The 22,135-nt window shown below is 45.5% G+C and overlaps 1 protein-coding gene across 1 annotated transcript in view; it reads right to left on the bottom strand.

The window, feature by feature from the left end:
- CRIP2 (cysteine rich protein 2) overlaps nucleotides 1-22,135 on the bottom strand; it is a 295,696-nt gene that overhangs the window by 62,821 nt on the left and 210,740 nt on the right. The window contains exons 3-4 of the mRNA XM_078659569.1: nucleotides 13,800-13,857; nucleotides 10,532-10,675 (exon numbers count right to left, since the gene is read on the bottom strand). Of these exons, the coding sequence (XP_078515695.1) occupies nucleotides 10,532-10,675; nucleotides 13,800-13,857 (202 nt within the window). The remainder of the gene's footprint in view (nucleotides 1-10,531; nucleotides 10,676-13,799; nucleotides 13,858-22,135) is intronic.

The following is a 22,135-nucleotide window of genomic DNA, read 5'->3' as shown; positions in this document are numbered from 1 at the left end:
GCAATGGTCGATAAGTAGACAGCACTGGTCTGGAGCATAAGGTATTCTTCACAGTCACAAAATAAAACAAATAATGGGGTAGGGTGAGCCCCATGCTCACGATTGGGGGCTTCACTATCCATCTCACTTCCATGCTCCTAATCAAAAGCTTTCCTCCCTATTCTTGTTTTGTCCCGCCCCTGGAGTATTACTTCTTTAGCATCCTTTTGATTGGTTGATTTGTATTCTTCCACTGCTGGCATCAGGAAGCTACTTTTTCATTTTCTACATAATATTCCATATACGAGCAAGTCTTTTCTCCTCTCCTTTGTTCCCTCCAAATTCTTTTTTCTATGCCCGTTATGTTTATTTATCATCTTTAATTTGTTTTACTTATTAATGATGGCCTGGCATCTGTACACAGCTGCCAGGCTTCATGCTTCTCTCTGATGCTCTCCAACCCACATTTTTCCTTCTCGATTTTGTTTTTCATTGTGAGGGCCTTGCAGCTGCACACGCCTGATGGACCGCTCCTCCTCTCCACTCCTCCCCCTCTCTTGGCTTATTATTTTTTTCTACTTTTTTTCCAAGTGCCAGCAGCTGTGCTCCGTTGTTGGGTAATTTGGTTCTTTATTTTTGCGTTCCCGCGCTTCACTTTTGGGAATGGAATTTACAGATGAAAAATAGCTATGGGAAATCTTCAAACGGTAAATTATAAACAATACAAATTGCAACCTTACTGCTGGTGCATGGTGACGGATAAACACACAGGGATGAGTATAGTGAAAATTGTTTTCTCTGAGAACTCACCGTGCCAGGATGGCCATCAGTGCCTGCGATTGGGTTGAGACATCACAATACGTGCACACCGCAGTGCCCATGGTGTTTTCGTATCGAACACACATTCCAAAATAACCACTACGGCAAGTTCGGGTGTCTTGATGTCACAGCACCTTCACATGCACCAGCAATCGTTTTCAGATTTTTAGGTCTCGCCTACGCAGCTCGCAAGCGCTACCTTGGAGTGAACTCTTGGAATCACTCGGGGCTTTTGTTGAAACTCGTGCATGTTTTGCACTGTTTCCTATTAGTACTCATGCATGTACAGCATTTACCTTGCGGGAGCAAGCAGCGGCGCCATCGGTTTGCAATTATCCCGCTCGCTCCCACAAGGTAAACGCCATACATGGACTGAGCCTCGAAGCTGCGCCCCCTTTCCCCACCGTGAGATTCAAAACGTAGTGACACGTCTGTCCGCTCAGCCGATTTTTCCCCTTCACTTCTCCTTCCCATTGTCATTCGACTCTTCCTTTCTCTCCTCCCCTTTATCTCCACCACCCCTTTGGAAACCCCACCCCAGTCGCCTTCTTTACATGTCCATTTTCCTCTCGGTTTTTCTCTCTCGCCCCCTCCTCTTCCCCCTTCCCCTGCTGCCTCCTCCTATCGATGTCCTCGCCTCCTCCAACCCCCCTTCCTCCTTCCCCTCTTTTCTCCACTCTCTGTTTTTTCTCAGATTGGAAACTTGTGTTTTTTTGCCTCCTTTGTGCTCTCGCTCGCCCAGCGCTTCGCCCCCGGTTATGGTGCTAATACCGGGGCCCGGCGCATCGGTTCAGTCCCAAGGTTCTCGGTTTAGGCCCCGGGTGTCGACCCCCGTGGACCCTCCAGGCTCCCCGAACCGCTGGATCTTTCCGTACCCTTGGACCCTCTCGCACCATTGCATCTCCCGGGGAAACCAGTGGATTGCACCGAACGGGTCTCGGATTTCACAAAGAGTCGTATCCGACAGGCCGGGTGGATCGGCGGGTCTTGATGGGGCTGCAATTGCCTTAGCAAGGTATGTCAGACCCCCTGCCCAGAGCCTCCATTATCATCATTAACCTTTATCTGAACAAAGACTCCCCCCACTGCCCCCCACCACCAAGGGATCCACCCCGTTCCTCACTGCCTGCATGCTAGCCCCGCTTCCTTTAGCACCCGTTCACGCATCACTTCCAACCTTAATGCCCACCATGGAGGCTTCTATTTACCCAGGAACCCCTCACCCCATTACCGCGCGCGATTGGGCCCTATAAAGAACTCAAGACCGCGCATCATGTCCTAGGCTGCCCCCTAACGTCCCCACCATTGCCATACATTACAGCAGCTGGCGCTGTTTTCATACTGTGGGCTGAGATGTGCTGATTTTTTACACCTCGAATAGTAACCAGTGATTGCAGCGCCCAAAAACCCTAAGCACAAGGGTGCTTGGACACCCCTGGCTCGAGCTCCTCCTATTAGCAGAGATAAAAGGAGAGTCCCTGGTGTCTATGGTTTGGAGAGGGGCGGCCTGTGTGTTGTGAGGCAAGGGGTGGGACTTTCAGTGGGGTTATATGAACAGCGACAACGTTACCCGTGGGAGTAGAAATGTCTCCAGCAGCTGGAAATGATTACATGCAGTGCCTTTAAAGGGCAGCTCCTGAGGAGCTGGGTGCGTTGTTTAGGGTGGTTGTCTCGCTTCATGTACTCATTAATGCTGTTTTCCCCGGACTGGGCTTTCCAGTGACTCCTTGATGCATTCTGGGTGTTGTAGGCTTGGTTTTAATTCCACTGATTTTTCAACATCAATACTTTGTGTTGCAATTAATTGGAAGTAAAAGGCCCGCACCAGAAACACAGGGTACGTGATGAACATGGAGTGAGTTTGGTGGTCACCCAAGGTGTGGGGCTGAGATGGTACCAAGGTGGGTTGGTAATTGCAGATTACCCCCACCTAACTGTACTGCACCACTGTACACCCCACTCCCTTCCGCTACGCATCCCAAGCCAGTACAGTCCACCCTGCCACCATGGACCGACCATTATTAGACCACATCTGCCATCATCGGCACCTCTCATACATTTCATCTGTCTTCGTGGACCACTTGCCGTCACATGCAAAGCTTTTTGAACTCCTCATTACGCAGTGTCTACCACTGTAGAGACCTCATCATACATCTGTCACACTTGGGGAGAGTGAGCAATTTGCTTAGCTTTTTTGTAAGCACTGGTTCGTATGGAGTGAGGTGCTCTGGTTGCATTACAGAAGGAGGCATTCATTTTTAGGCACAGGAAGAGTGAGCGATTTGCCTAGCGTTCTGCGAGCACTCGTAGCAGTACAGACGGCGGATTCATTTTTAGGCACGGGGAGAGTGCAAGGCACAAATTCCCCTAACCTTACTTAACTAATTGTTCCTCGCCTACCATATTAAATGGAGAAACTTTACCACAGAGGTGGAGTGCTGCTGTCCTTTGCAGACGGAAGTTACAGCGCTTGCTGCTGTGTGCACTGAGGCGCACAGACGATTCATGCCATTATTAATATTAATTAAGCATGGAGCCCGCGCCTCAATGGGTGAAGTAGGCGCTCTGTGCACAAGACTGATAGTATGTTCACTGCAGTACAGAGTCACACCCGCTTGCAGCTTATAACAAAAACATAGCGCTGCATGCAGCCTCTCTGTGCATATGGCCCTGAGAGTGCATGAAAATGGCACAGGCTCAGCAGGAGGGGTGGTATGCTGTGTATTTTACCTCTAGTTTTGTCTTCCTTCCTGCGTTGCGTTGTAAAGGCGAGTTGTTAATCAGTGCTACGGCACAAATTACTTTGCTGTGCCAACAACAGACCTTGGAAAAAAAACTTCTGTTGTATCTTGGGAAAGGCAGAACATTCATTATTGTGTGAGTCACGCATGCTCTCAACTTCGTGCAAGCAATGACAACACATGCATTTATGGAGTTGATCATTTTTTTAGTTGAACTTTTTTTGTTTATTTAAATGCTCCTTCTCACCTTCCGTTCTTCTTGCTTGCCCCTCTCTCTCCATCACCCACCCATGTTCCGATGGTTCATAACAAACTTCCTCCTTCCATTTCACGTGTTACGATTTTGTTGCTCCTCATCCTCCTCACACCCCTTCATTGATCTGATGCCTTGGGCCTGCTGTTTCGGTCCACAATTAACTCTACCCTCTCCATGGTAATTAACATTGTAAACAAGACATAGTAATCCCTTCACTTTTTATACGTAATGAGTGTCCAACAGCCCACGAGGGCAAACATCAAATTCATAATTATAACATGTTTATTTTTATTGCCAAAGCTTACATTTATGAATAACATTCCATGACATTGGATATTTTAAAATTGTGTTGTTTTTGCTAAAGGCTTCTCTATGCCTTTCTTTCCCCGTGCTGTTGGAAAGACAAGTTGTTAAACAGTGCTTGAGCAGAAATTACTTTAAAGGTGCATGACATAAGGTCCAAAAGGCGAGACCTATTGGCTATGCCAATGCTTGTTTTTTTGACGCAACAAATAGTTCGAAGGCCACAGGGGGCCGAAGGAAATTGGAGGGAGCGGTGGGGTATGTTCAGGATCCCGTATGAGTAGAGCAAAACCACCCCGGCAGGCGTGGGTGTTATCAACAGATTAAAGGATCTGTGTTAGTTGGGTCATGTGCGAAGCCGGGACAAATCTCCGATGTCTTCTTCGGTTGGCTGGGCAGTCGCGGACGGCATGACTCGCGGGAGGGGAGGCGGGGCGGAAGCGTGGGGAGTAGAGGTCACGGCGGGTCACGTGTCGTCTCTGCTCTCTAGGAACAGGAAGCAGAAGAACAGGAAGGAGAAGCAGTCAGCCAGGCTCTCTCCTTCCCCTAAGCCAATCACAATGCTGCAAGCAGTGTTGTGATTGGTCTGGATGCCGTCCAGCCAGGAGCTTATGGGGACGCCATTTTCTCCATGTAGGCTGCATTGCAGCCTGCGTGGAGAAGGGCAGATTGTGCATGACTGGTTTGGGCGGCCCCAGGGGGCCGACCAAACAGTCTTTGCGCATTCAGGAGTGGGCAGGCACCACTCCTCCGCTGCTCTACTTTCAGATCAACCCTGCCCACCCGCCCGCCCGCAACTAAACATAAAATGGTAATAACTGAAACTTATTACCATTTTATGTTTCTGCTTCTCGCACTGCGAGAAAGCAGTGGGCGACGCTCCAACACCCACGTGGAGGAGACTCCCCTGTACCTGGATGTCCTTTCTGTACTAGCATCAACACTCCCTTCTGTGTCAACACTCCCTTCTGTGGCTAAAAGGATCTTTGCATGGTTGCAAAAGCTGTGCCATCCTCCCTGTGCGTTTTACTATACATTCGTAATGTATTTTTTCAGTTATTTGACCATTAGCACCTCCGTGGAGGTGCTCCCTTTGGACAAGAGACTGTCCTCCACAAAGATATGTACACCTTCAGCAATCTTATGTACATCTATGCCCACCTCCCTTTAGTTTCCTGTGATATAGTCCTTAGAGGGCCCTTAAGACATGTTGGAAAGTACTACAAAGGGTCCAAATAGAATTTGAGCCTATGTAATCACTCAACTTCAGAAGAAGCACACCCCTAACTGCTCTTGCCTTGATCTTTGCCAAGGCACTTACCACCAGCTTGAATATGCCTCAGTGAGATGAAATGAAAAATATCTTATAAAGTGCTCACATGCCCAAAGGCTTCAGGGCGATAAGTACACAGAAACCCAACAGTATCAGTTCAATCGCATTCCATGCACAGGAGAAGACCTTGTGCTCTTTTCGTAATCTCTTTTATGCTTTTTATTATTATTTTCAATTTTTTTAGAGCGCGAACTAGACCCGAGACTTCGGGTATCAAAGCGCCTTACATGAGCACCAGTTTCATTATAGATGGACACATTCATGCACAGGGAGATTGAGTGATTTGCCCAGAATCACAGGATGTTGAGCGTCGTTGCTGAGACTCGAACCTGGTTTCCTAGCTTCGAGGTTGACCGCTCTAACCGCAAGGCTACATCCTCTCCCCTTTATTAGAGCCCTGGTAAACCTGGCTCCCAGAACCAGCTCTCCATGCTAAAAGCACAGTGCTGGCGCTGTCACCTGCCCTCTCAAGCCAAAGGCTAGGGAAGACGACTTCTCGCGTCTTGTGGAGGTCGTTTCATCATTCACATGGGCACGCTTTCATGGATCACTAGGGATATTTAGTTTATTCCCATGAACAAATCTGCACAACTCATTATGGGGCCAGACCTTCGTTCTCCTTAAAAATGTATACAACTAAAATGTCCTAATCTTTAACAAAAAGAAAGTCCTTAAGGAATACAGGAATTAACAAGCATTAGCAAAGCCAATAAGTCTGGCAATGCTGTGCCATGGTTATTTCTTGTTATTATTTTTTCAATGCAACCATATGCTACAAAACTAAAACAGAAGGAAAAAAGAAACCATCTCCTCTCTTATACATAGCAGCTGACTACATGCAATAAAATATATTTTGAAAAAATGAGCCTTTGCATATAATTTCATTAGAAGAGTACAGGAGCTTCCTAGCCATTAGATGTTCTTAGAACAAGTATGAAACTCTTTTTAGTTTAATTAACATTACAGGACAGTCTGATTCTCACTACCTCAAGGACAATGTACTATTAGCTTTGAATTACTGTAACCTGACGACATAGTTTAAACACACAAAGATGACTAAGAAAAAAAAGAAGAGTAAACAATAGAAATAATAAAGCAGCAGCAAAGTAAACAATTGCTCGCCCCACCTCACTGCAAATAAAGTGCACTTTTTAAGAGGATATTCACAGGCAAATAATCAAAATGTGTTCACTTCACTCATAGTGCAAAAGAGCCACTAGCTGAAGTGGATTGACACACTGCTCCATGTTGTAGGGGGCACCAGGAAAATGTGAATTGCAGATGAAAACACCAATGAGTCAGGAGGGCTGACCCAAAGCCTCTATGTATTTATAAATATTTGTATGCATGTCTTATTTATGTTTTTAATTAGATGAGGCTGGTAAAGCTACTGAGGAACAAGGGTGATATCCATCACAGAGTTAAGGTCACTGTTGGCTGTTGAGCGAAACTGCTGCAAGCACCGCAAATGAATCAGCAATAAACCCTGAAAGATCTCGGATTTGAATGACAACCCCTGAAGGTTTTGGTGCCAAGTCTCTTTGATAAGAAGATATCTCCTGTGAAAATCATTGGTCGCAGATCGGGGATAGTGGGAGTGCAGGTAACACTTGGCAGATGTGTATCACTTTCCAAATGACTTAAAACTGATTCTGAGGGATGTGCCTCTTAAGTGTTGCATCTCGATTTTTGGCATAGTCTGATGCAAGGGTGTACAACATCCTGTGCCCAGATCAAGTTCAATGCCCATGTGACTGAAATCACCCACTGGATGAAGATCAACTGTCTAAAGCTGAACACCGACAAGTCCAAAATAGTGCTCTTTGGGACGAGCACTTTACCGTGGGGCTCCATCTGGTGGCCAACAGAGCCAGGACTGACACCTATCCCCAACAACCATGCCAAGAACCTCGGAGTCGTCATCGACAGCACACTCAACAGGACCAACCAAGCCAATGCTGTCACCACCTCATGATTCCATACCCTGAAGATGCTGAGGAAGATTTTTGTAAAACTCCGAATCAACACACAGAAAACCATCACACACGCCCTTGTCACAAGCAAGTTGGCCTACAAGATAACCATCTATGCAGAGATCAGCAAAAAACTCACTAGAGGAAAACCGCATCCGGCGGTCGAGGCTTCTCCTACATCACTCCTAAAGTGTGGAATTACCTGTAACTACGCATATGAGTCTCCTCCTCTCTTTTTGAATTCTACGAAGCAGGAGACACTGCTTTTTGAGTAGGCCCTAGGTTTTGTTAGGCTCACACCTGCTCAGTGCCAGGTCATACTCCTGGGTCTTAGTGTGCTCTACACATCTATATACCTAAACATAGCATTGGTCCTTTGAGACCAGAGCCATGCCAGATTTCCAGCCTAACCATGTAAGATAAATGTACATACAATTATTCTAAAAGGGAATCATTGATAGTGAGTATCCCTCTCTGTCATCAAGCGAGGGGCTCAAAGGCATCACCCCACATTCACGACTAACCTGTTTCTAAAGCTCTTAGCTAAAGAGCTGAACCCTGCCTGGTGATTGTGCACCTCACACCCAATGGCCTAATCCACTGGCATTACTGTGTTTACTCCCTCAAGCGACACATCAGTTTCACACACATTTATCAAGGCTTATCTTCACCGCCAAAGTCACTAATCTTTTTTCCAGATGCAGGAAGCAGCCGGGTGTGATCTGCTCATCCCTTCCAGCAGTTCTGTGAGTGGGAACTGGCAGCCTCTCTGATATGGTTGATAAGTGTTAACATCTGGAATGGCCTAAATTGAATACAGTGGAAACACTCAGCGGGGAACAAACACTCTCCGCTCCCAATGTATCCCAAAAAACAAAACCTGGGACTTCCTGTGCTGCTGTTTTATGACGTCAATGCCAAGAGCTACAGTTTATGTCTAAACAGTGGAGCAAACATGGTCCCTAAAATGCATTTTCTGCATGTGGTGGTAATGAGGGGTCAACATCTGCAGTGTGCATCTGTCAATCCACAATGCTTCCAAAACAGCATCCCTTTTGTTTAACCACAAATATAATTCCTTGCACAAGTGATAATTGATAGGTAGGATTACTAAAATGATGCAGCCGCTGAGGAGCAAATTATGCATCAGCCTCCACTAAATTATGTGACAAGAAAAGGCCAAGTATGCTGCAATAACACTGCACTTCTTTTGATTAAGACAGCTCTGCAGAACAGTTTAGTATATTTTAGATTTACTATGTACATGTCTCACTAAGATGTACTCTAGGTTTCAAAACATGGAGCACTAAAATGAGGTGCAACATATTTGTGATTCTTCTAAAGTCTATAAACTCTGTTCAAATAACTGCAGCTTTGAGAACAGTGCATGCAATGCAAACATGAATCTGTGGAAACAGAGAAATACAAAAGCATGAGAAGAAAGACTCATTCGATGTAGATTATTTGCATTACACTTAAGAATGTAAAGTGTTTGTTTCCTGCTGCAGAAAAAAAGCACTACCTCCTAGCCCATGAATAAGAGTGTTTATTGTATGGAGCAAAATTGCCTTATGTTTAAAGGTCAGATGTACTATAAGGTTTAATCCCAATTTGCAACTGCCAAAGGTTTTTTTTATGTACTAATAGCATTTTAGGAGTCAGTACATTTTTACTGAATCCTAAAAGTATTTTGCGATTCCATAGCAAATGGACATTTGGAAAGGGCGTGTAAAACAAACTTTTTTAAAACAGTAAACCTTGTTTTTTTTAAACGCAGCACTCGTTAGTTTAAAGAAAGCTGCTACTAAAAAAAGTTTTCTTTATTTAAAGGAGATCACAGAAATGATCTGTTGACCCTAGCAGGCCACAAGTCATGTAATGACCACTATGGGAGTGAGTGGCAAGTTGCGACCCACCTCATTAATATTCATGGCAATTTCACAAAATGAACTATTAGTACATTGGTCCATTCATAAAAATGTTTCCTGGTCTCGAAAATACTGGTCGCAAATAGGGACCAGTTTTTTGTGACTAGTTTTAGTACATCAGGCCCTAAGTGATTACCTACAGTGATCAATGGCTGAGGCTGGTCAAGCAACTCTCGTAAAGTGTCTGACACAGCACTACACCATGTGTGCAGCAGTTTTAACAACTTTTGATCGGTTTGCTAGAAAAAAACAATTTGGTAAAATTTTCAAATTCTGTAGCATATAATGTAGCACATGGCAAGTGTGGCAAGTTCATATCGAAGTATAAAACACCAGGACCCAGATTTACTATGGTTTTGCATCAGCTTTGCATTCCTTTTATGGCACAGCCCTATGCAAAATACGTTTTGCCATTTTCTAAGCCACGCAAAACCACTTTGCATGGTATTGCGCAGCATACATAGACAGAGGAGAGTGCTTCTAAGGATTGTTTTTGTGCAGGAATCTACCTTCCTGCACAAAAACAATTCTGCCTGTAACACAAACGCCCTTGGACCGTTATGCAAAGTGTCTGCGTTGGCTCTAGGCAGCATACAGTGCACCAGCGCTAGAAGACATCAGAAATGTGCCATATCTTAGCAGACATGGTGCATTTTTTAGCTATCTCCCTTTCACACAACACTGTGCAGCAACTTTGCTTGCTGTCCTGCGTTCTGTGGAATGTTTGTAAATATGCCCCCTAAGTCCATCCAACTGCATTTTTCAAATGGACCTACTCAGAAATCCCCATAGTATCTGAAGGCACTGCGATTCAATTATGTCTTGAAAAACTACACACATATCCATATATATTGAAGTCACTTAATTTCTGTATACTTTATTTCAGGTCTTCATATAGAGTGGATCTAGCCCATAGACTATATTGGAGGACCAGAGGCACGAGCCAACATGTCATTATGCATCATAATCAGATGCAGCAACATCAGACAAGCATTGCTCTCTGGTGGTTGACCAGAGGAACAACAGACTCGCAGATAAAACTACAGCAGCGCTGTACTGACACCTGGCAGACTGGGTTCTTCTTTCCTAGGTCCTTTGACTTTAGACAGAAGCAGCTCACCTCTGCTCGTTCCTGGACAACAGACAGATGGTGCTCATGTTTTCATGCTTTTTTCATAATAGATGCTGGGTGCACTTACCTCTGCTGGGACCCTTGGGTGGTGCATTGCTTTTCCTTTCTTCCAGTAGTTTGGGAACAAAGTCAGTGGGAGGTGGAGAAATGGGCTGGTCTTCACTGGGAGTTCTTTCATAGATGTATGAACCAGCCCCACCAATATTAACACCTGGAACAAGAGAAACATGCAGCCTTATTAAACTGGTTGAAGAAGACCCACAACTGTCCCCTTGGTTTGATAAATGGTCCCCTATATGTGACCTGAGAATGAGGTTACAGAACAAAGGTTGTACAAGATCTTGAAAAACAATATAGGGGCTCTCCTTGTGCAGCGTTCACTGGTACACATAAGACTTGACGAAGGATATCTCTAACCCACTCTGCATGTATTACTTGCAAAACAAAGTATCACCAGCAAAGAAGAACTCTGGTGACATTATCGTGGTCAAGAATAAAGGCGGTCAAGGCATTTGAGTAGGCCAATAAAATATAACATGCTATATGTATATATCGACATCTTGGCAGAGGTCATATTATTTTACGTGATTCTCATACAAGAATAGGCTGTAGGTGAGAAGTCTGAGGAGGGATGCATAACAAATACAAGGCAGTAGGTAAGGTCTGATCTAAGCAAGATGGTGGCCTCAATAGTGAGGTCACAGCCATGTTCCCTTAGACTGGAGCCACAGAGGCCTGGTCCTGTCGAAGGGAGCCATATTTTGTTGATGAACATGTGCTCCTTCTTCCTGCAGGACAAAGGGTATTTAACAGCCAGAAAGACCACTCTCTGGGCACTTCAGATACTGTACACAGAACAGTCAATCGTGATTTCAAACAATGCATCAATGGCGTATGTACGATCACAGCTTCTCACTATAACAACCTTTGGCGACTAACTCACATACCTGATTAGATGAATGGCGCACATCACTGGCCTCATCCACAGTACACTAATCTTCCCATGTAGGGCAACTGCAGGCATGGACTTCTCCAGCCGTCCAGCAGGACACAGCCACTGCCATTTCACCACTTCCGGATGCCATCAGGCTTAGGTGCTCGCCGCTACTCAACAACAGCTAATCTCTTACCTTCACGCATGACAGCCAACCCTCTACATATAGGATATGCTGGACCAATGCATTGATCTGAGCTCCAGCTTGTAAAACCTTTGGACACAGCTGTGCACTAGACAAATGCCAATGAGGATGGCCCAGGTTTATAGCTTAAAGGATAAGGAGGCAGAGATTTGTCTAGAATTGCAAAACTGTTGATGAAGTGGAAAATCCAGGATTGGAGTCCAATTTTCTTGGGCCTGAGATTGGCAACTTATCCATAAAACCAAGCCTCTACAGCATGTTGTGGAGCCCCCCTTTTTTAAGAGCTGTGAGGAAGAAACTATTTTTTGATTGACAAAGAAGCCAAAAAATACTATATAGGGTTTACTCCCACTTTTGGAGCTAATTCAGATTTTTTAGGAATTCACAGACAGCTTCAGGGACACTGTTAGTAAACTGTAATTGCCGTAGCTTCCCACAAGTACTCATACATGTGAACATTTATTCAAAAATGTAACAGGTGAACACTTCCAAATTGAAAAATGTAATAGGTAAGTGCATCTTTCATTTCATTTCTGTACGTAGAACAACTTTTTTCGCGGTAGAGGTTATCTTTCTGTACACCTCTTATGGAGGTGTTCCTTCCCCATTCCTACCACAAAAACGATTAGTAAATCTTGGACAATTTTCAAGAGACTAAACTATATGCAAAGGAGTTGAAAAACACTCACAAACTTACAAGTAGGGATCAACAAAGTTTGCAGGCGGACCCCACCTTGAAAAGTCCACAACTTGCACCTGTGCAAACATTTGCTTCCACAAAACATTACCATGCTGTTGTAATTTTGTGTGAGAAAATCCCTTTTCGAACCTCCTCTTCTTTTGACAACGCCATCTTCCTCCACACCGGCAACCACCATCCCGTCACCATCGCGACTGCAGCCAAAAAAACCAACATGTGTCCTGCCATGTGCAGCCAGGTCAAACATCCTGATGGTGAGCCACTTTGAACCGACAAGGACAGACCTGCACAGCCCCGAAGTAGAGTCTCCATGGGCCAGGTGAACAACCCTTCCATTTTGCGAGTCGCAAATTGTGACATTTTGCTACTCGCAATTTGCGACTCTCAAAAAGTAGAATGTACCACAGTGTCTGAGACACTGTTTACGATTCCTAATGGGGTCGCAAATGACATGTCTCATTAATATTCATGAGGCAGGTCGCAATTTGCGACCCATTGGGAATGGCCAGCACTCTCAGGGGTGGTGGCCTGCTGGCGACAGCAGGCCCCAATGTCTGCATTTGCTTTTTCAACAAAGCTATATTTTTTTCAAATGCAGCTCGTTTGCCTTAAAGTAAAACGGGATGCGTTAAAATTTAAAAAATTGAAAGTTTCTTTTCATTCCTGGACCAATGCCTGCTCTTAAAAAATATTTTCGCACTAATTCTCAAAAGGGAAGAGGTCCCATTTGCGGGTAGATTACCACTTACTTGAAGTAGGTGATAAACTGTGAATGTTTTGCAACCGCAAATGCAGTTGCAAAATAATGGTGCATACCACTCTGACTCGCTTCCAGGAAGGGACGCCCTTGGCACGCCCCTTCCTAATAGCGACTCACAAACACTATTTTGCGAGTCACCGATTTGCAAAATTGCGTTTGTACTTACCACCACCCTTTTTTGCTGTTGCATACAAGCCGATTTCCCATTTGCGACCGCAAAAGACAGTTGTACATCTGGCCCTAAGTTGATCCCTTTAGAAGTCTACTTCTCAGACACTACAATGGGTTAGGAAATCAAAGAACCATCATTCCTTCATCTGGCAGGTGATGAAGTCTCTCAATCATAGAACTTACTGACTTAAATTAGGCCTTTCTTCACATATGACACAGCTCTTATGGCCATCAATGCACATTTCGGTCCAAAGGCCAATCCTCATTATGAGATGCGTGACAGCGTGATGATAAACCTATCAGCACAGGATTACTGTGCTTCTCTGCAGAACAGTCATACTTTTAAAGGGCCAGGATTAAAAAGATTGGGATACTGCGGGGACCTCTAAACCTTGGTGCCATGTTTTTAAATCGGTTGTACTGACACTCATCAACTGGATTTGGGTGCCAAGAAAGTAGAGTCATTCAGAGATATTCAGGTCAAGACAATCAAAAAGCTAAACAACAAAACAGCTGGTGTAGCTTCAAAAGGTTTAGTAAAATAATGCATTGTGAATTTACGTACCTTTGGGACCAAAGAGCGTAGCATAGCAGGGCTTGTGGCAGTATGGCTTCCCATCATGCTGTAAATGAAACAAAAGCAGAAAAAGAGGCAGGTTAAAAAATAGAAGAAGAAACATCTGCACACAATCACAATGAATTTAGCAACGATTTTCATGTACAAGTCCAGAGGTTGAAGTGAACAACAGCTAATGGGAACAGCATTCCAATACTTTTATTTTTCTGAGTTATGCTTGCAGTAGTATTACAATTATTTTCACAGTTCGGTGACTGTCTTTTTGACGTTCATGCATCCTTCTTTAATTTACAATGGTAATACGCACAATTTAAAGCTGTTTCACTTGTGCTCCTGATGAACTAGGAGGCCTCTCAACTGTAATATATTTTGACAAGCCACAATTCCATCACAACATCCAGCCCTGCCTTATCCCCACCCAGCCAGTTACAGTCACGTTTGGGACAGAAAGGTCCACTTCATGCTAACGGACGTGCCCCCCTGCCCTGAGTGCCTAACTGTACTGATGTTTGGATCACTAATGCTGACTTTTGTTATCAGAGGCAAACATGGATCATGCATGTGCACCATGACTGTCTCATGGATTGCGGTCTAGTTGGACTGGGAGGGTTGCCCAAAGTGCTGCCCTTAAAGTGGTGGAAGATTGCTAACTTCGCCAGAAGTGAAGCAGCACGAGCGCGATGGTGGAAGAATACAGCGTAGTGATCAGTAGGAGTGAACAGGTCCTTTTTAATCTTCATCACTTGAGTGAGGCCTACAGGCGGACTCACTTTTATAAAGGTTCCGCTGCTGTGTGCTTAACTCACCCTTGGCCTACATCAGGTCAGTGTGGAATGCTGCGCAGCGCAGAAGTGGTGTACCTGCGCCTGGGAAGGGTGCCATACAGGTATAATGCAGTACAGAGTAGTGTGTGCATAGTGCATGCATGTGCTGGAGGTGCATGTGCCTATTAGTGGGAGAGTACCTGAAGGAATTAGTGCTGTGCAGTCAGGCTAGGATGCTCGACCGCGGACCTGAGAATCGGGGTTCGAGTCTCGATAACGACGCCAAACATCCTGTGATTCTGGGCAAATCACTTAATCTCCCCGTGCCTAAAAAAAATGAATGTGTGTCCTCATGTAACGTAATTGGTGCTATGTAAAGCGCTCTGATACCCAATTCGGTTCAGGTCAAGTTCGCGCTATATAAAACCCTACAAAAAATAAAAAATAAAACGTCATGTGCTGGTTGTATGTGTACCCGTGAGTGGCGCAATACATGGAGGGTGCAGTGCGTGCATGTTAGATGCAAATGCTGGATGAATGTGTACCTACGAGTGGTACAGTAGATAAAGGATTCAGTGCTGGGCAGTGGGTATGTGTCAAATACATATGTATATGTGCCTGTGAGTGGCACAGTACAGGGAAGATACAGCACTGTGCAGTGTGTGCATGCTGTATAAATGCACTGGGTGTATGTGCGAACTGTGGATGGTATAATACATGGAGGGCCTTGGGTTCCATAAAGGGAGACAAAGGCATGCATGGTGAAACATGGTGTGGAGGTACAGATATTCCCCCAGATTTGTCGATGGCTACATTCCTATAAGCTGAGTGGGGCACACACTAGGCAGGGGGGACCCTGTACACTTCAAGGGGTCTCTTTGATTCAATGAGAGGTCATAAGGAAGTGGCCTGGACACATCTCAGGAAGGAGATGGGGTTGAATAGGGAATCATAAAGAGTATGGCTGGAAGCCCTGGGCCAAACTTCGGAAACACTTATCACTGTGTCTGACATCCAGGTGGACCTCTAGTCACTCTCATGGCCTGAGTTGGTGGACTATAAGCTTCGGAGACACTCCTACTGTGACAGACTGCTCTTCCAGAGGAAGGGGGAAAAGAAGAGTAGATAGTTCTAAAGGAGCAGAACCCCTACATAAATCTGTGAAGACTCAGACCTTAAATAACATTTGGCATCTGGAAAAGGACTACAGAAGCAGAGGTTAAGAGGCCACAAATTGTCATTTGCTAAGCAGAAAGACAGGCTGAATGAGGGGAGTTAGCTCTGCAAGAGTGACCAGGACTGGAGGCCCAGGACTGCTAGTCTCCCTGCTGAATGAGAGGACATCACCCAAGAAATCAAGACCACCCACCCTGGAGCCTGGACTACCAGTACCTGCCTGCTTGCCAAGACCAGTGTGCCTAGTGAGGAAGAGGAGCGTGTCAGAGGGAGCAAAGTCCAGCGGGGAACCATGTCGAGTGGACTTCCTGAGCAAGGTGTGAGAAAACGACTATTGATCCAATCGGATCTTTGCCCATGTGCAAGACTGAGTCGTGACCCTCGTATGCCAGGAAAAGGCCGCCGTGAATATAGCCATGGAAAAGCCTGCTGCGTGGTAAGGGCTGAAGCCTTGAGTGGTAACGCTGCGGCAACCCCATAGGCAGGAGTGACTGCTTTGGTAAACACTGCCGTGCGGTAAGGGCCGAAGCCTGGGCAGCAGCGTTGCTGTGACCCTGCATGCTAAATAAAGACTGCCATGCTGTGTGAGCTAAAGCCTTGTGTGGCAGCTGTGTGTTAACCCCATATACCAGGAGGGTCTGTCGGGAATACTTGTGGAGTGTTGATCAGCCGGAGCCTGTAGACCGTGAGCGGTGGTGGCCCGTAGGTCTCCGAGAGCAACAAGGACTGTGACTGGTCCGACCTCATTAAGCGAGTGAGGACAGCTTGAAAGCATTGTCTCTCAATTTCAGGTTTGAGGACCAGAGCGTAGGAATCATTACCCCCAATCAGGAGGATGGAGACACTTACCCCGCAGAAGGAGTGCAGGAAAACTCTGAGCGCTTTTGTGAGGGAAACAGAGCTTGCACTTGCTGCTGAGTCTGCGTGCAGCTGACTCACCTGATCCAGACCTGAGTTGCTGCGACCTCCCGCAGAAGGTCACATTCCAGGACCCTGCACTCTCCACTCTTACTGGCCCCAGGGGAACTCGCTGCTGAGAGCGCTGTCGCGCCAGGACACTTTTGACTTGAATTTAAGAGTCAGAGTGGACTCTTGAGACACGGACTGCTGGTAAGGCATTTCCTGGATGTTGCCAACAGTGAATGGGGAATAACCACTAGTGCTAACAGGAGGGAACTAGAAAGGGTATTGGCATTGAAATACTAGAGCCTCGACCTCAGATGGAATAGTGTTCTTGTTTATGAATGCTGTATTTTTCCTTTGTGTGGTTAGCAATAGAAATAAAATACTTCTCTTGTTTAATAAAAGTCTTCATTTACCTGGACAGTGATTTATTGCTGCTGCACACGTTTTGAGTTGGGAGACCATGTTCACTAATGTATCCCCTCCCCTCCCCCCCCCCACACCCCTCCATTGCGGGAGCCTTGGACTGCTTGACAGAGTTTACCACTGAGAGTCCAGTGCAGAAGGGGTACTTCGCCCAGTTGCTCAGAATCCATAGTAGGCCAGGCCCAGGGACACCCGGGGTAAAGTGCCTCAATCTCCATGGTTGGGGGCAATACCCTCTGCGTGCCCCGTGGCCCTCTGAAACGAGTTCTGACAGTTTTTTCTACTTCTTTTGTTAAATCTCAACTTCTGTGCGTGTCACACCTGCAGGGAATATGAAGCTCAGGACTCAGGCAAAGCCAGGGCAGCCTATCGACACAAAGCAGACCCCTTAACTGTGATTTGCATTTGACCCTGCTTAGTACTGGTCTACGATTTCCGGTTTCAAAATACAAATCAAATAACATCGTTTCTAACTGCAGAAGAAAAAAAACAAGCCTTGGCACAGCCAGTAGGTCACACCTTTGGATTTGGGATTTTTTAATATCTATATTATACAATTCACATACAGACGCCAGGCCCCCAACGTCGAAGGAGAAACTTGTTCATTGATGTTGAACCTATAGTTTAGTAATGAACCCACATGATGGGTCTTCAGCCTCAGTGGTCACGGATTCGGAGCCCAAAAAAATGCCTTTTTATGGGAGCCCCGTCCCATAAAAAGGCTTCCGGGTGGCCGACGTCCACCATTCCCGGTTCCTCGGAGCTGAGACAGCTGGTTATCAGTTCTCCTTTCCCCGAGTTTCCCCCCCCCCTCCCCCCCCCCAAGGCCTGCAGAGGCAGGCGATTAGGACGGCTCGCGCGCACCCTGCCGGGGGTGTCACCGCCTAATCTGACGGATGCCATTGCTACTATGGGCAGATTGGAGCTGTCAGGATGCGAAATCCAGATGGCTGCCGGGCACGTACTCCGGCTCCCACACCGCAGGTCACTCACAGCGAACACAGCCGGGGTAGAGCCTTTTTACGCACATTCTGCACCCCACCAGAACGCGTCACACTTCTGCCAACTACCGCCTCACCCACCGAGCTATCCCAGTAGACGTAGATCACACCACCTGTCTTTATTAGGATGACGTCACATTCTTGTTATCATTCAGACCGTCCTCAAACTTCAGAGGCGCCATCTTCGCGGTGCACCCGCGCCGATCATATGAAACGGTTCACGACAACAAACAGCACTTATATAGCGCACACCACCCGTCTGGGCCTCTTGGCGCTGACCTCCAGTGACTGGAGTGGGCTAGTCTGCATTGATATGGTTCCTCACCAGCGATCCCAGTGGAAACCCCCAGGAGCGATGCCAGGGTTTTAGAGGCCCAGGCGAAATAGGCTTTCGCAGGTTGGAGCACTCCCCTTACAACCGAAAAAGTCGATTTTCAGAGCTCGCACAGATCTAGTTCGGCACAGAGGAGCTCACAGAAATATTGTGAACATCACAGTGTGGCATTTGCTTTCTGAAGTGTGCGCTTCAATTCTTTGGACAGACCATGCATACCTCAAACCCTTTGGAAAACATCATTGTCTTGTGGAAACTATCTTTATCAAATTTCTCCCGTTTTCAAAATGAAACTTTCCTGAACACCAAGTTGTGCGATTTAGCGTCCTAGCCAATGCCTTGTGTTTATTGAGTGTGCAGGTCCCAAGAAGAGGATGTGTTTCATCTATTAACTGCTGACCTAGGAGGTGGTATTGTGTTTCGAGACTTCCATCATACGCGGCCTTCTATTCAACCAATCACCGACCTCCCCTTGAAGATCATCACCCACACTCCATTCTCGTGCCCTTCATACTGCCTTTTGTGCAGCTCGATTCTTCATTAACGGCCTTAGCTGCCGACCTTGGAACTGGATGAGCAACAGAGTTGAGTCCCGGCGCAGCCTCAACATTCTGTGATCCTGGGCATATCACTTCATCGCCCGAGCCTTAGAAATATCAACCAGATCTTGTGTAATGTAATCTGGTGGACATGTAGAGTGCTCCAAAGCCCGTGGGCTGAGATTGCGCTATATAAACCTGCAAAAAAACTATTGCGCTCCACCATATCTGCCATTCGCCCTCAGTTACCCCCTTCTCCATCTCAAGCCCACCTTTGCAAAATTCCCTATTGTAAAGTCACCCTCCTGTGCAGCACTATATTGCTTTGTAGGTAGGTGTATGCTGTGCGGCAGTGGTCTTCAAATTTTTGGAAAAAAAAAATCATCGGCTCCCCCCCTCAACGTTTTTCACAGAAATTCTATTAAACTGGCAATGTTTAAATATTTCTAGACTTATTTAAACATGGCACGTAAGTTCTGTTACCATTTAAAAAATGCAATCAATTACATGATTGCCAAACATACTATTCTGCTCAGGCAGGTCTTATTAACGTGTAAAAGTATTCCCAGTGTGGTTATTAAAAATGGGGATGGGGTTTGAAGAATATTTGGAGTCCCTTCCCTTTTGACACTTTCTCCCGGCCGGGATTTAACTGACAAAAGATATGTTAGTGGTGGCTTACTACAGAGCGGCTTCTGCCACTCATCTTGCTCCGCTCATTTTTTCCTGATGAAAACAAAGCACTGTTATCAGCATAATGCTTCTTTTGGCTAGAGCCTGGCACACCACCCTCCCTCTCACCCCCCCCCCCCCCGGATCACTGGAGGACCCCCTAGGGAGCCCCCCCCCAGTTTCTTCGATACAGCCACATACGTTAATGCATTGCCGTTGTTCTAGTCCATTAAGTCATGTCTGACTCTTGGTGATTCAATGGATAAAATTCCTCCAATTGTTTCAGTCGATAATTCTTTAGGTCTTTAGTGCATAAAGAACTGGAATCGAGCAGAAAAGTCCAAGAAGGCTAGACTGAGAGCCCAGCCAGAGAGACTGTATCAATTGGCACTGAAAGTAGAGGTAGCCTGACCTACTGGATATTAGAACAAGCATTTGCAATGCAATAGGTCTCGCATTTAGGCGAGTTTGAGCTATTGACATTGGAAATAACAATGCCTTTTATTTTTGTTTTTGTTTTTAAAATTTAAATAAAATGCATTGTCATTTACAATGCCAAATAGCTTAAACTCGCATAAATGCGAGACCTATAGCATAGCAAATGCTTGTTTTTTGGGGGATTACAAAAAATGATTGGCTGGATTATGACTGAAGAATGTTTTGTTAGCGCCATTTGAATCTCGTGAATCCAGTTTCGCCCACAGCCGTGAGGGCTCTACCAAAGATGGAAGGCTACTCGGATGAGAACAGGATTTCTACTCGTGCTAGAAAAAAAGTTAGAAGCCACATCTTCTACAAACCCTGTGCACAGCAAGCAAGCACCACGAGGCAGGACGCCACTTAGTACAAGCGAGTTTTACCACTAAAAAAAAATCACACGTCATCTTTACATACCATTAGGAACTCAAAAAAGAACACACTCGGGTCGTGAAATTCTATCCTGTGAAAACGGGCAGCAAGCAGAACAAGCTCGGCCACTAAAGTGAGCGGACCGAGCTCCAAATTAATTAAATAAATAAACCAAGAGTGTCCGATTGCTTCTACTTTGCCCCTGAACCTAGACAACTTTATTATGCGAAGGCGAGGGAGGTAATAACAATAAAAATGCATAAATAAATAAATAAAGTAATTGGTAAACATGCGCATTCTTCCAGCTTGTATCTCACTCCTACCATTGTACTTCTAGCCCGTAATTGCGAAATATGTGAGAGCAAGGCGTGTCATTGCTCTCACATATTTTGTTTACTCACAACTATCACTTTTACCTTATGTAAGTTAGCGTCTGCTTTTGTAATATGTTCACGTGTTATGTTCTCCTCATGTATCAGTTCTGTTCCTAGTGTGAAGCGCTCTGACGCCTCGGGGTAAAGTCAGTAGTACATAAAAATGCATAAATAAATAAATAAAGTAATTGGTAAACATGCGCATTCTCCCAGCTTGTATCTCACTCCTACCATTGAACTTCTCTGTATCGATAAAGACACACGCGTGCGTGGTACAGCAAGGCGTGTCATTTCTATTACTGTTCCTTAAAGCACGCCGTTCAACAAAAAAAAAAAGGCCCGTAATTGCGAAACACACGCGTGCGCTACAGCAAGGCGTGTCATTGCTCTCATGTATTTTGTTTACTCACAACTATCCCTTTTACCTTATGTAAGTTAACGTCTGCTTTTGTAATATGTTCACGTGTTATGTTCTCCTCATGTATCAGTTCTGTTCCTAGTGTGAAGCGCTCTGACGCCTCGGGTTAAAGTCCGTAGTACATAAAAATGCATAAATAAATAAATAAAGTAATTGGTAAACATGCGCATTCTCCCAGCTTGTATCTCACTCCTACCATTGTACTTCTCTGTATCGATAAAGACACACGCGTGCGCGGTACAGCAAGGCGTGTCATTTCTATTACTGTTCCTTAAAGCACGCGTTCAACAAAAAAAAAAGGCCCGTAATTGCGAAACACACGCGTGCGCTACAGCAAGGCGTGTCATTGCTCTCATGTATTTTGTTTACTCACAACTATCACTTTTACCTTATGTAAGTTAACGTCTGCTTTTGTAATATGTTCAAGTGTTATGTTCTCCTCATGTATCAGTTCTGTTCCTAGTGTGAAGCGCTCTGACGCCTCGGTAAAGTCCGTAGTACATAAAAATGCATAAATAAATAAGTAAAGTAATTGGTAAACATGCGCATTCTTCCAGCTTGTATCTCACTCCTACCATTGTACTTCTATGTATCGATAAAGACACACGCGTGCGCGCTACAGCAAGGCGTGTCATTTCGAAGCCCATAATTGCTAAACACACGCGCGCGCGCTACAGCAAGGCGTGTCATTTCTGTTACCATGCCCGTAGCTCTGTTGCTCCTCCTACGGCCTATTGGTGTCAGTTACGAGCTTCATGCGCGTAATAGACACCAATAGGCCATGGGAGGAGCAATGCTCGCGGAAAAAGCCAATAGATTTAAGTCTTTCATTATGGAAACAACGCCAAGGCCAATGAAGTAACAGTAA

Source organism: Lissotriton helveticus, chromosome 9 (genome assembly GCF_964261635.1).
Source record: "Lissotriton helveticus chromosome 9, aLisHel1.1, whole genome shotgun sequence".
In the NCBI taxonomy this organism is placed as follows: Eukaryota; Metazoa; Chordata; class Amphibia; order Caudata; family Salamandridae; genus Lissotriton; species Lissotriton helveticus.
Note: the sequence above shows the minus strand (reverse complement) of the source record. Positions and strands in the feature narration are given on the sequence as shown.